Genomic DNA, 12218 nt, shown 5'->3' with positions numbered 1-12218 from the left:
TATTATTTTATTGGCAAATAACATGTGCCGAAGCACAGTCATAACTTGAATCGGAGAGACGTCTCAAAAAAGGGCATCTGTGTGTCTCCTTGTCGTAAAGACGAATTGCAGGAGATGCGAAATGCGAACAGGGAATAAAGAGAAAAACAACAATTCTTTGGGCAATTGAATGTGGTATCCAGCCGCTATCTAGCGGAGAGGGTGGTGAACGCTACAAGCCAATCGAAATATACACATCAGCAACAGATTGGAGTTTAACATAATAATTTAAGAATGCTGCACGCGTTTGGTAAGCTAAAACTACTTATTTCTATAAACACTGATAGAGATTAGTGGCTAAAGCAAGGAAAAATTAAAAAAAAAACTTCCAAAAAAATAAGTAAAGATCTAGGGGAGACCCCCATACTGAATAATTGAACTTAAATTATTTTCTTATTTACTTAAGCTATCTGCCCATTTAAGCTAAGCTGTTTATGTGTGCAATTAAGTGCAGATATGTGTGGCTATCTACTGACTACTATATGTATAGACAAGATAACAGAAGGTTATTGCTCATTGGCATAGCCGCATTACGTTGTTAGAGCGCTTGATCCTAAAAATACGACCAGTATTCTGATTTTCAACCCCGTTGTAATAGGCCTAGCCCTAGCCTACCCCAAAAATCTTGTTGTTTGAACGCCAATTTATAATAAATAAACTAAGAACTAAGGCTTCAGTGAACGCATTCACGCCAAAGTTTGCGTCTTTGCACAATTTCTTATCGAAAACTGCCGTATACTTTCCAGTAAGGGATACATCTTTTTGGGTGCATGTAGCAAGCGGCAGACCTCATTCGCTACATCACCAGACAGAGAAAATTAGCACTTGTACAATACATCATGTAAAAGTAGAATAGCGCAGTTCGAATATTTGGGTCTAGTATACAAGTGCACAACTAGATGACGTCACAATTTTAGTAGCTGGGATCTAGTAAGTTACAAAGGCATGCTGTGGTTGTGCACTTGTATACTAGTCCCAAACCCGGAAAAATATTGAGGACTATGAGAATATGTGCAAATTAAAAGGTTAGATAAAAATATCTTTCAGATGTAATGTATCACACTTCTTTTAAAGTCCAGATGTACCACACTAAGTCTTGTACCCCAGTTTGGAAACCCTGCGCTAGCTAGAGCAAGGTATGTTTCAACAGTTCCAAATTCAGGCAATAGGAAAAGAAAAGAAAACAATTGTGCACATGGCTTTTGGAACTAGCAAAAAAATAAACTTTTGAATCCTCTCTTGAGTCCTCTCCTCTTTTGATTCATGCAAAATCTTTCTTCAGCGGCTCAACATGAGGAAAAAATCTAAAAAAATTAATACAAATACATAATTATGTGTTATTTTCTCCGTTTTATTTTAACATATTGCTTATGGCTATATAAGCTGCAGTTTTCTAATTAGGCTACAATGTAAGTCTATTATTTTGTTATGTGTGTTTTCATCAGATTGTATGGAGTTTTTAAGAGCATGTTGCTTAACTGCTTCTAAATAGCAAGGATGTTAACTTTAGCATCCCTAAAGGAGGCTTTTAAAAAGCTTTTTAATTTTGTCAAATTTTATATTAAACTACTTTTGGTAAGTTAGTGTTGAGTTATGATTTATTTACCGAATATTGTTAATTTAATTATATCTTTAGTATATAAGTTGAAGATGAAAATAAAAGAATTCATTGACAAACTATACTTCATATGAAGAGCTACCATATTTGGAGTATAGTATCAATTCTACATGCATATAAATCATACGTGTCAAACTCCCGGCCCGCTTTACAATAAAACGTGGCCCGCAATGCTATTTTATACATTGAACTATTTTCGGCCCGTGAGCTCATTGTACAGTATAACTTACTTTTTTCAAGCAAGAAACAAGATTATAACAAATCGCACAATACAGCATTTGCCCCATTATACAATAGAATAAATCGATTTGTTCTAATGCTTGTAATCTGGGCTGCTTTTTTGTATTGTTTGTTAATTCTTTAATGCTTTTGCAAGGAGATGAATGAAACATAATGATGTAAGAGAAGAATAATCAAAAATAGCCCAGTCAAAAATCGTCAAAAACATCAAAAATTTGGTGTTGTTTTGCTGCCTGTTCCAATTCATGTACTCGTGTCATGAAACGTTAAATCAAGTTTTATCCTTACGGCCCGCGGCGTTAAATAAGTTTTGAGTTTTGGCCCCTGGTGCGATCGAGTTTGACACCACTGATATAAATGGATGTATTCTATTGTATATACCAGGGATGGGTAGAATTTTTGACACACAGTGTATATTGAATTCTCACAGGTGGGCCAAGTCATAAGCATTTATTACCACTGGCTCTAACTTTGTGATAAATTAAAGTTCCATGGGTTCTGAATCTGAAAGATTACTTTTTTAGTTATATATTCTTGTATATATCCGGCCATGGTACGCAAGGCAGGCTAGAAACTTTGACTGAGAACAGTGAGAAATTATCGCTAACTTTAAGTTATGCAACTTGGAATTTTTTCAGTTTATATATTCTGAAAAATTTAGGTTCTGGATCAGAAACACTGTTTTTTGAGTTGTCATTTTTTGTTGATAATATGGTAGGGATCCCTGTTGTAACTTACTAGGCTTACCAGACACTACCTTTTACTCGATAGCACATAACTGCACAAATGCGATAAAGGCTTTTACACGAACATGGCTACTACACGAACATAGATATCATATTTTATCAACAAAAAGCATCTTGCTTATGCTTAACAATTTCGCCTATCACTGATCTACACACCCAAAACTACAATGCATAACTTATGTAAAAACAGTGTTTGTTCATATACAAGAAAAATGTGAATTGATGTCTTGTCAGTGGTACTAGTACCTTAAAATCTGGACATATCTGCGAGTTGGTTCAGGTATATTCCTGATGATTTAAATGTCTTGTTCTAGTTTGGTCAACATTCTTTTAACAAATTGAGAAGTCATCACTTATTCTAAGTTGTGCAACTTATGACTTTTGTCAGCTCATATGTACACATGTGACAATGTTCGAATGAAGTTATTATTTTAGTCATGAAATTGTTGACCAATGAAACGGTTAGTTCATTCATGTTATTTTATTAGAATTGTTATTTCCTTCATTCCTAACCGGCACACCACCTAATAGGGAAACAGTATGCTTTACTTTAATTGCCGTTAATTACTATTATTTAATTTAATTACTATTCCCTTTAATTTTTTGTCGTTTCGTGTTATTCTGATTACCTTACGAGGTCATTCGATTGTACTAGCTGTTGTGTTTGCATACTCTGTGTGAGCGCTTGTTAAATCACATACTTGCAAGGAACATCAGTTTATTACAACACATAATGATTTATATATATCAGGGGTGGCCAGACCTGCTTCATGTTCGAGCCGCATATAACAAAATCCAGTTTTAAAAGAGCCACAAGACAAACACAATAAAAAACACGAATTTATTCACTCACAACGAAGTGTAGCTATTGTTTAATATTAGTGCTGCATGGTGATACTATGAGTCTCCACCTGGGCTGTAAGATGTTTGAAATTAGGCTGATATGATGTTAAAGCAGTTCGGAGCAGTTCCTTCAAGTGTTGATTTGTCAAAACTGAGTGGTATTTTGACTTTACAAATTACAAACATCAGTAATATGACCCACAACAGTATGTTGTGCTGAAAATAGAAATCAGCCGGATAGCTGTTTTCTTTAGGTTCGGATATTTTGCTTCTGGGACTTGTTTCCAGAACTCAACTGTACTCAGAGATTTATGGACCATTTTCAAAGCGAGATCTTCCTGCAGTTCCATTTCATTTCATTTTAGAATTTTATTTCCCATTCTGTTTCAAAAGTTCTATTCTGCTCTTCATACTTTCCCTTTTTGCAATTATTCCTCAACGACATTTCTTGGCTAAACTCTTTTTGCAATTATTAATATAACCGTAACCAAGACTTAAAACTAGGTCATCCCTGACGTACAGCTTCAATCTGACAGTTTACTTAACTACAGTGTACAAGTTAGCACACTTCTGTACAATAATGTGCTTTTCGGAGTGTAGTTTGATTATTACTAACAATCAGCCCATTGTTACTACCTGTGATACAACGTATTGTTTCATAATCTGATCAAACAACTCGTCTAGACAGGAAAAATGCATGTCTAATTCATCAATGCTAATTCATTAAAGAGCCACAATCAAAGGCTCGAAGAGCCACAATCAAAGGCTCGAAGAGCCGCAGTTTGGCCACCCCTGATATATATGAATCAAACTTGATGAGACTAATACCTTAACCTTTTTCTTAACCTCTGCGTTGACTTTAAATTTAGTTGTTGCAAATATTGGAAAGAGGTACACACTGTGTAACAATTGGAGATGTCATAAGAGGTAATACATTACTTTCAAGTTGATTGCTGCCATGGTGTGTGAACAAATACTTTGAAGTATTTCTTTTCCGCTTGCTCCCTGTTGTCTTTCAATGAAAGAATTAATGAATTGGCACTGCCCAAAGTCCCATACACATTGAAAAAATAAAGTAAGCAAATTAAAATTATACAATATTCAAAGATTAAATAAAACACTTTGTGCTTAAAAATATTCTTGAAACTCAACAAGCGGCTCCAAAAGATTTGACATGATGCCCACAGGCCTTAGTTTGCCCACCTCTGGTATATACATTTATATGAAAGTTTCATAGAGCAGAATAATTATAATGCTTTGGTAAAGAAAAACATATATATATATATATAAATTTTTATACTTTTTACCATTTGTACAGGGCGTAACCTCAGGCAGCATTGTCAATAGTAAGACCACATGTGAACCAAGTGATGCGATAACCGCTTCTTCTACTCTCATTCAAATGAATCAGGTAATAGATCAACATCCCGTTAACTGGAAAATTTTAATCTGTTTTGACATCTTTAAAAACCTGGTGGAGAGGATAAAATCAGTAACGCAACTATATTAACTTTTACATGTCTAAAATACAAGAATAAGCTTATAAGTTATAATACTTAATTTAGATGCTTTTTCCTGGTATGTTACCAGTAGCAGTTATGTGTGGAATGTCTTGTATTGCTTGACTGATTTAGTGTAGTTAACAATTATTATAAAATTCATTACTAAAACTTTTATTCATTACTGCTTTCAATACACTTCTGTTAATTTCTTTTGAGGTCATTCATTCGGAGCATGTGAACAAATGCAGTGTTTTAGATGGAGGTCAATTGCTGAAATGGGTAGATATATGTGCTTGCTTATCAGGTATGACATCATACCACTGCCAGGTTTTATTTTGTGGGTTACATGTTTGTTTTGTCATTTTATCATTATGCCAGTGCCGCTCACAGCATTATTAGTTATTCATTATACAATATATAAACATAAAATGCTAGTACTGTACTTAGTTAGTGGAAGGGAGTTACCACAGTATAATAATAAAACTTGATGATTTTAATATATGACATGGATGCTCATCCTGCAGATGACGACCCAAAGTTGGATTTGTACTGTAGCTGCGGATAAACATGTTTTAGTCATCAAAAAAGCAATTCTTTATTGACCAATATAATTAAAAAATTGACATTATTTTAACCAAATTTGACTTTATCCAACAAAATATAAAAGAATAACCAGAAATAACTTAAATTTCTACACCTTAAATGTGATGTAGAAACAATTGCCAAAAATCATCCATTATATTATTACAATCATTATTTTTTGTGTTAAAATAGGCTGTTTGAGGCTTAGGTTGCGAGATGTTCACCAAACTCAGATTTTGGTCGCGCTAGAAAAAGTTTGAGAACCGCTGCATTAATGTGTAATAAATACACGATAGCAAATATTCTGTAGTGGACATTAATGCATATTGTTCTGTCCAATCAGCTGCAATATAAACCTTGCCTTAACTTTACTTCCATGAGAACAGAAAAGTGTAGGAAAGTAATCTGTAACTAAATATGCGGGAACATTAATTAACGTAACAAAATAAAATTGACGTGAAAACAGGAATATGAACTTTTAAAAAAATAATTGACTTTATTGACCATAAATTGCTCTAGTAATCAATCTTGATAAAGCAATAACCTTTACGTAGTGGGTATGAATATAGGTAGAATGTTGATTATTGTTTTAGAATGCTTAGTGAGTGTTTGATGTTTCATTTGCAATACATTTTAGAATCATGTTATATGGTTTATAGCTTTTTAGGGCTAGAAGACTACCACTTTATTTTCTGTATATTTGGAGAAATGTGATTACTTATACCAGGGTTTCTCAACCAGGGACCATGGAGGCGTTCTCTAGGGGCCACGAGCAGATGCCTCAATAGTGAGCTATGGTGTAGTAGTAGGGGAAGACAAGGCCATGCGGGACATAACTTTCTCACGTTTTTGTGGTTACTGTGCAAAATTAGTGGCGCGAAGGTTACTGCACATGCAGTAGTGAAGTAAAAAGTGCTTTGCCATCAACAATCTACATTTTTTATTGATGAGGCCACAGATTTTGTGGGTCACTGTAAGGGGGACACGAACCATAAAAGGTTGAGAACCACTGACTTGTATACTATACATGGTTCATTATTTACTAATATGTCATGATAAAATATTGGGTCACCACTCACAAGCATCTAAAATGATTAGTAATTTGGTCATCTTTAAACTGATTAAGAACCTCCGCTATATGGCATTAGTTTTATTTTATCTACTTCATAGATGAAACAAATCTTTGTCATGTCACATGATAACTATTGTTTTTATTAAGCGGAAAGGCTGGCCGGTCGCCCTTGTGTCACCGTATCCGTAGATGATTTGCATTTTGAATGCGAAGTCAATATTGGTCAGGTTATAACATTAAAAGCACTCGTGAACCGAACATTCAATACCAGCATGGAGGTGGGTATGACCTATTAATGTGACAAATTCTTAGACTAAAAGCATTTTCAAGATTCTGCTATTAAAATTAATTCTAGGTTGGCGTCAAAGTGATATGTGGAGATCTTGACAAAGCCACAGGGCAGAAGACAGTCTGTGATGCATTTATGACCTTTGTTGCACTTGATACAAGCGGTAAGAAGGTGAGTGAGGTAGTCTTGTGTGTTTTATGTTGACCAATATTTTCTTGACAAACTATCCACATTTTTTGAAGTCATGCTGGCAATCTATTTATTCCATGTAATGATGCATCTTGTTGCAGTGAAATATTTGTCTCTTTTTGATGATTATGTCATTGTAGCTTTGTTTATATTTCCCAACCAGTCTGTACTGGCTCAACTGGCTGGTTATGTAATTACGCATTTAGTCATTAGTGCAATTTCTACAGCTTTACACATCCAACCACTTTCCACAAAAACTTTCATTTCTCAGTTATTATTTTATGAGTCTTTGGAAGCTTGAAGCAGCTCAGTTATGTTTGTGTGAGCATTTAAAAGTTTAAACCATCATGTCACAAACTTGTCCATGTGATAAAATGATTGTTGGCAGATCCGACTTCCACAGCTTCTATGCAGCTCGAGTGAACAAAATCTTTGCTACTCACTCGCAAGTGAAAGAAGAAAGGTAAGATATGTTATAACGATTGAAATATAGGTTTTATAATGGTGTAGTATTCAGTCCACTCAGTTGTGTTATTGTTGATAATTCATGATTGCCAACTTATTGTAGGTTCGCATCAGCTATTCCAAAACATTAAAATCCTTGCTCAGCAATTACAAGTTAAATTCACTTCTCTCTCCTTCTGAAAAGACCCAAGACGATTTTTTTCAGGAGATTGTGGACGGTGAAGCAACTAGGTTAGTGATAGAAAGCTAATCTTCTGGTTTCAGTTCTCTCTTGGAAGCTGAAATCGAATTTCTTTCAACAGAGTGCAAAGTGTTGAGCTTGTTCTTCCATCTCATGCAAATCACCATGGTAACACATTTGGAGGACAAATCATGGCTTGGATGGAAAACGTCGCCTCCATTTCTGCAGGGTAAATGTTTTTGTTATTTCTTTTCCAAGATTGTGCACTAATATTTTGTGATCTGGGCCATGTGGTTAGTTTTACTTCATTTTTTGGCTGTTGTTTTACACTTTCTAGGCGATTGCTCCTTGGTGTTGCATCTTTACGTTCGGTTGACATGGTATATTTCCGGGGTCCAAGTACAGTTGGAGATCGAGTGGTGTTGAATTCCATTGTCAACAATGTCTTTCGTGATAGGTACACTGGCACACCTATGGATTTCTGGCCATAATAGTTTAGGCAGAGCATTTATGACTGTGATTAATGATTTGTTATGAGCTGTTCAAAGTAGGGTCGTAAAGGTTTAATTGCTACTATTAATAGTTTGGAGGTTGGTGTGCGGGTTGAGGCTTATCGATATGAAAATGGGTTCATTGGTTCATCTCGCCATATCAACAGTGCATTTTTTACTTACGACATACCCAGTGACGCTCATGTGCCAGAATATATTCCAGAAGCCATGGTTGGTATTTTTTCAATATTAGACGTGTTCTGGCTATCCACTTTGAAGTTTGTGTGTTGGACAACCGTCACTGATTGCTTAATTGTTTTTACAAACACGAAAAACTTTGGCATTTACTTGCAACCGTACACAACAAAATTATCATGTTACTTTTATAAAAACTTACGGAATTAATAGCAGCTTATACCTTACAATCACCGTGAATTTTAGTCTCCTAAGTATTGTTTGTGGTCCGATGTCGTCCGACGTCCAATACTATAAACAGCGAATACGTAAGTCTTCATTTAAATTCTAAAATGCAGTATACAAAATTGAGATTACCTGATCGTGTTTCTTCAGGATGGAGAACGGAGACAGAGAGAAGCTGCAGCCAGGAGGAAGATGCGTCTCGATCGACGCTACATCTTATCAAAACGACGTCAGGATCGGTTATCGGTCACTTGGAACGATGTCAACGCTGTATTTCTTTGCTACGGCAATATTCAGTATTTGCAACGCCTCGCCGCATTTAACGATTGGCAGACTGTGTCCACTACAGACACTGTGAGTTGGTCATCTTGTTAATATTGATCGTGTAATTAAAAGACGTTACTTTGTAAAGTTGAAAACCTTGGTTATATGTTTTCATACATTAATTGTTTGGAACGGTAATAATTTACTTGGTACTTATCTGGTAAAGAGGTGGCAAAGACGGAGACATATATAGAGCTTTCTCGCAGTACCTCTATGTTGATATCATCGATAACGTAGCAACGTATGGAAATTATTTCCTTAATTGCCTTGGTTTGCATGACAAGTATACATGACGTGTTATGATTTATCACTGGAAGTGTAAGACAAGACAACCACTCATTAGACTGTATAGGCGTGAAATGAATCATTGATAACTGTGAGCGCTATCGTATCGTCAATTTAAGTGTAAACCGACTGTACGTATGACACCGCGCCCTGTAGGCCTATATTGACCTGTCGTAATATTTCCGATTGAAATATTCACCTTTAGGATACTTGGACCACCCCATAGTAAGTAGTCTGTAACATTGCTGAATCTATTTAAAAGCTTCCCTCTGTTTATAAATCGTGTGAGATCATTCAACCTAGAGCATATACTTTGCTTTACGGTCTTTTTTGCAGTTGAATTTACCGCTGTGCCTTGAATACATTCCAAATCATTGCGTCACGCATGTGAATGTTCCTGCTTTGCATCCACGAAATTAATTTAATTCCTCTTCAGATGCTGCTCTGCATTCGTGAAGAGGATGATGTGCTGTCGTTTAAAGCTACTTTAAAAATGGCAGAAAAATACAAAGCCGAGAAGATTTTTGAAATTTTGAAAGATCCGCGAAAACGCGCGAAATGGGACCCTATTATGATGTAATTTTATGATTTTGAAAAATTTTTAATGTTTAAATTTGAAGTAAAGTTTGTAAATTTTACTCTTTATTGCCAAACTTAGATACCCATGTTCATTAATTGTAGAAAAGAAGTTATTACAAGTAATAAAGTATTTATGTCTTTTTGCAGCTCCTGCAGGCTCGTCAAGAAAGTTAGTGATGAGGATTCATTATATCACAGTGTCATGCATTCCAAAGCTGAAGCATCTGCTCTTCCTAATGATTTTGTTCTTCTCGTTTCCGACAGGCGGCCTTCCTCAGATAAGTAAATTAATTGTCTTGTATCATGTCCTGTGACCTGAATGGTCGTCCCGAAGTAACCTTAATTTACGTTTTTACGCAGTGAACCGTATCGTGTTGCCATCCGTTCCGTCACGCTTGATCAAATTCCGCCGACAGATTTATGCTCTCGGACTGAGGTTGCGTGCGCGGGATTCATGATTCTTCAGGAAGATGGAATATGCACAGAGGTAAGAGCTTGAAATCTTAGTCTTAATCTTAGTCTTTGTCTTAATCTTTATCTAATCTTGAAATCTTGGCTTGAAGCCGCGCTTTATCGGCTTTCAGTTGAAATTCATTTTCTCCCTAATGCTTTTAAAACATGTGCTACCAAAATACTCATGTTAGCTCAGATCGCTTAAACTTAATGGGCCGCAGAAAGGCAAAGTCTTCGTAAATTAGCAATCGAGATTGCCACCGATGTTATCCCAAACGATTCTTGCGGTGATTCAAGTGAACCTGAATATTTTGGTGACACCCAGTTATTATTTGCCTGTTTTCTGCGAATACCCCAATAAATGAAACCAAGTCGATATAGATATTATTTAATTAGATTTGTTATTATAGGTTGTTTACTACAACGAAACCAATCCCAAATTGGTTAGTTACGTCACTTGTGACGTGGCCGGGTTGAGTGGCCTCTATTCTCATGTGTTGGGGTGCATGCAAAATTATTTTAACAAAAGATCAGCAGAATTAAAGTGATGTTTGCAAGACAATATATCCGCGTTGAAACGCCTATTACAGTGTTGTGATTAGTATTTTTTGTATAATTAATTTTTAATCTGTATATTTAATATAATTTTCTGTACATGTATATTGGTTCATATATTTGTACCATGTTTATCTTTTTGTACGGTTAGACATTTTTATGTAGGCACGAAATTCTAATCTGTCTATTTCACATCTATTGCTCTTGCTTTATGTCGTTTTAAAATGCATTTTAGTATTTATACTTTTCCTTCCACTTCCATTTGGATCAATTTTTTTTAAATTGTTTGTATTCTTTGGAAACGTTCTGCATTATAGACGTAACTTTTACATATACTTCACTTAGTATCAAAACACACAAAATAGTAAATTTTAAATTACTACCGATTGGTTTTGCTTAATTTATTTCCTTAAACTAATTTAATTTTGGTACTCTGCAATCCTGGAAGTTCTTTGTGTTAAGGTTAGTTCTGGCAAAATTGTATTTGTTGATTGTTTTTTATTATATCTCATTACTTTTGAACTTAAGCGTCGCGAACACAATCCACTTCAAATATTTCACTTATGCAATGTTCATAATACGTGATATCCATTGCCATGTTAAGTTTTTATCAATAACAGCTCAACGATATTTCTCTACCAGCGTATTTTAACTTTATTGTTTGATTTCTCTTCTCTGCAATTTATACACACTGCAAATTGATTTCCTCTTACGAACAACGATTCTATTGATGATTTTATAGCAGAGGTATGGTAATTACCCGAAATCGAAGATCAATGTTGCCTTTTTCACAAATATTGTTTACATTAAGACAAAGCATTAAACGTAACAAATCTATAATAACGGTTATGCCGCTTTCATGAAGCAATCTTTCTCCATATGAGAGCTTTTCTAAAACTAGAACTTTACCCTCACCACCGATCATGACCAGCATGGCAGGCTACGACGCTTCAAAAACGGCGCTGAGCAAAGATTAGCCGTGGTGTCCCTCCTCTTCAACATCTACATCCATGACCTATACCGAATACGACTACGCTGAAGACCTGGCCATCATATGCTTGGGACGGATATGAAAAGCAGTGTAGGAGGTTTTTAGTCTGGATAGGACTGTGACGTACAGTGTCACCGCTTGGAAGTTTTTATTGTAGCAATTTCTGTTGTAATCATGTGACGTATTTTCGGTATGCGCGTTTTCGCGGATTCTATGTACCGACTCAAGTGCTGTTGAATTTTGGTTAATCGCGCCTGTAGCATTTTAGCCGCCTGTGAGACTGGGGTAGACACTCCCTTCAAGGATTTAGATCATATCAGAGTTATAGAAGATACATCAGATTCAGAAAAGAAC

General features: G+C 35.6%; 1 protein-coding gene across 4 annotated transcripts; it reads left to right on the top strand.

The window, feature by feature from the left end:
• The first annotated feature begins 246 nt into the window (after nt 1-246).
• Nucleotides 247-12095, top strand: LOC143460149 (acyl-coenzyme A thioesterase 11-like). 4 transcript variants are annotated; one of them, XM_076957552.1, is made up of 15 exons: nt 247-289; nt 4805-4897; nt 5205-5292; nt 6790-6920; nt 6998-7102; nt 7509-7583; nt 7689-7816; nt 7888-7995; nt 8104-8223; nt 8350-8488; nt 8828-9031; nt 9723-9862; nt 10013-10147; nt 10226-10352; nt 10729-12095. In XM_076957552.1, exons 2-15 carry the CDS (start codon nt 4889-4891, stop codon nt 10864-10866), a joined length of 1647 nt encoding a protein of 548 aa, XP_076813667.1. In that variant the 5' UTR covers nt 247-289; nt 4805-4888; the 3' UTR covers nt 10867-12095. The 4 variants fall into 4 exon arrangements, with proteins under 4 accessions (XP_076813667.1, XP_076813664.1, XP_076813663.1 ...); XM_076957549.1 differs by lacking the exon at nt 247-289 and adding an exon at nt 1461-1614 and having other exon boundaries at nt 10013-10143; nt 10222-10352; XM_076957548.1 differs by lacking the exon at nt 247-289 and adding an exon at nt 1461-1614.
• The last annotated feature ends 123 nt before the right edge of the window (nt 12096-12218 follow it).

This window comes from Clavelina lepadiformis, chromosome 5, assembly GCF_947623445.1.
Source record: "Clavelina lepadiformis chromosome 5, kaClaLepa1.1, whole genome shotgun sequence".
NCBI lineage: Eukaryota > Metazoa > Chordata > Ascidiacea > Aplousobranchia > Clavelinidae > Clavelina > Clavelina lepadiformis.
The sequence above is the reverse complement of the archived record's forward strand: the minus strand, read 5'-3'. Positions and strand labels throughout refer to the sequence as shown.

Coding starts and splice junctions, on each gene's coding strand:
- LOC143460149 (XM_076957549.1), top strand. CDS start 1,537: ATGTTAACTTTAGCATCCCTAAAGGAGGCTTTTAAAAAGCTTTTTAAT. Junction 5,293..6,789: donor TATATGTGCTTGCTTATCAG/GTATGACATCAT, acceptor GTTTTTATTAAG/CGGAAAGGCTGGCCGGTCGC. Junction 10,353..10,728: donor AAGATGGAATATGCACAGAG/GTAAGAGCTTGA, acceptor TTGTTATTATAG/GTTGTTTACTACAACGAAAC.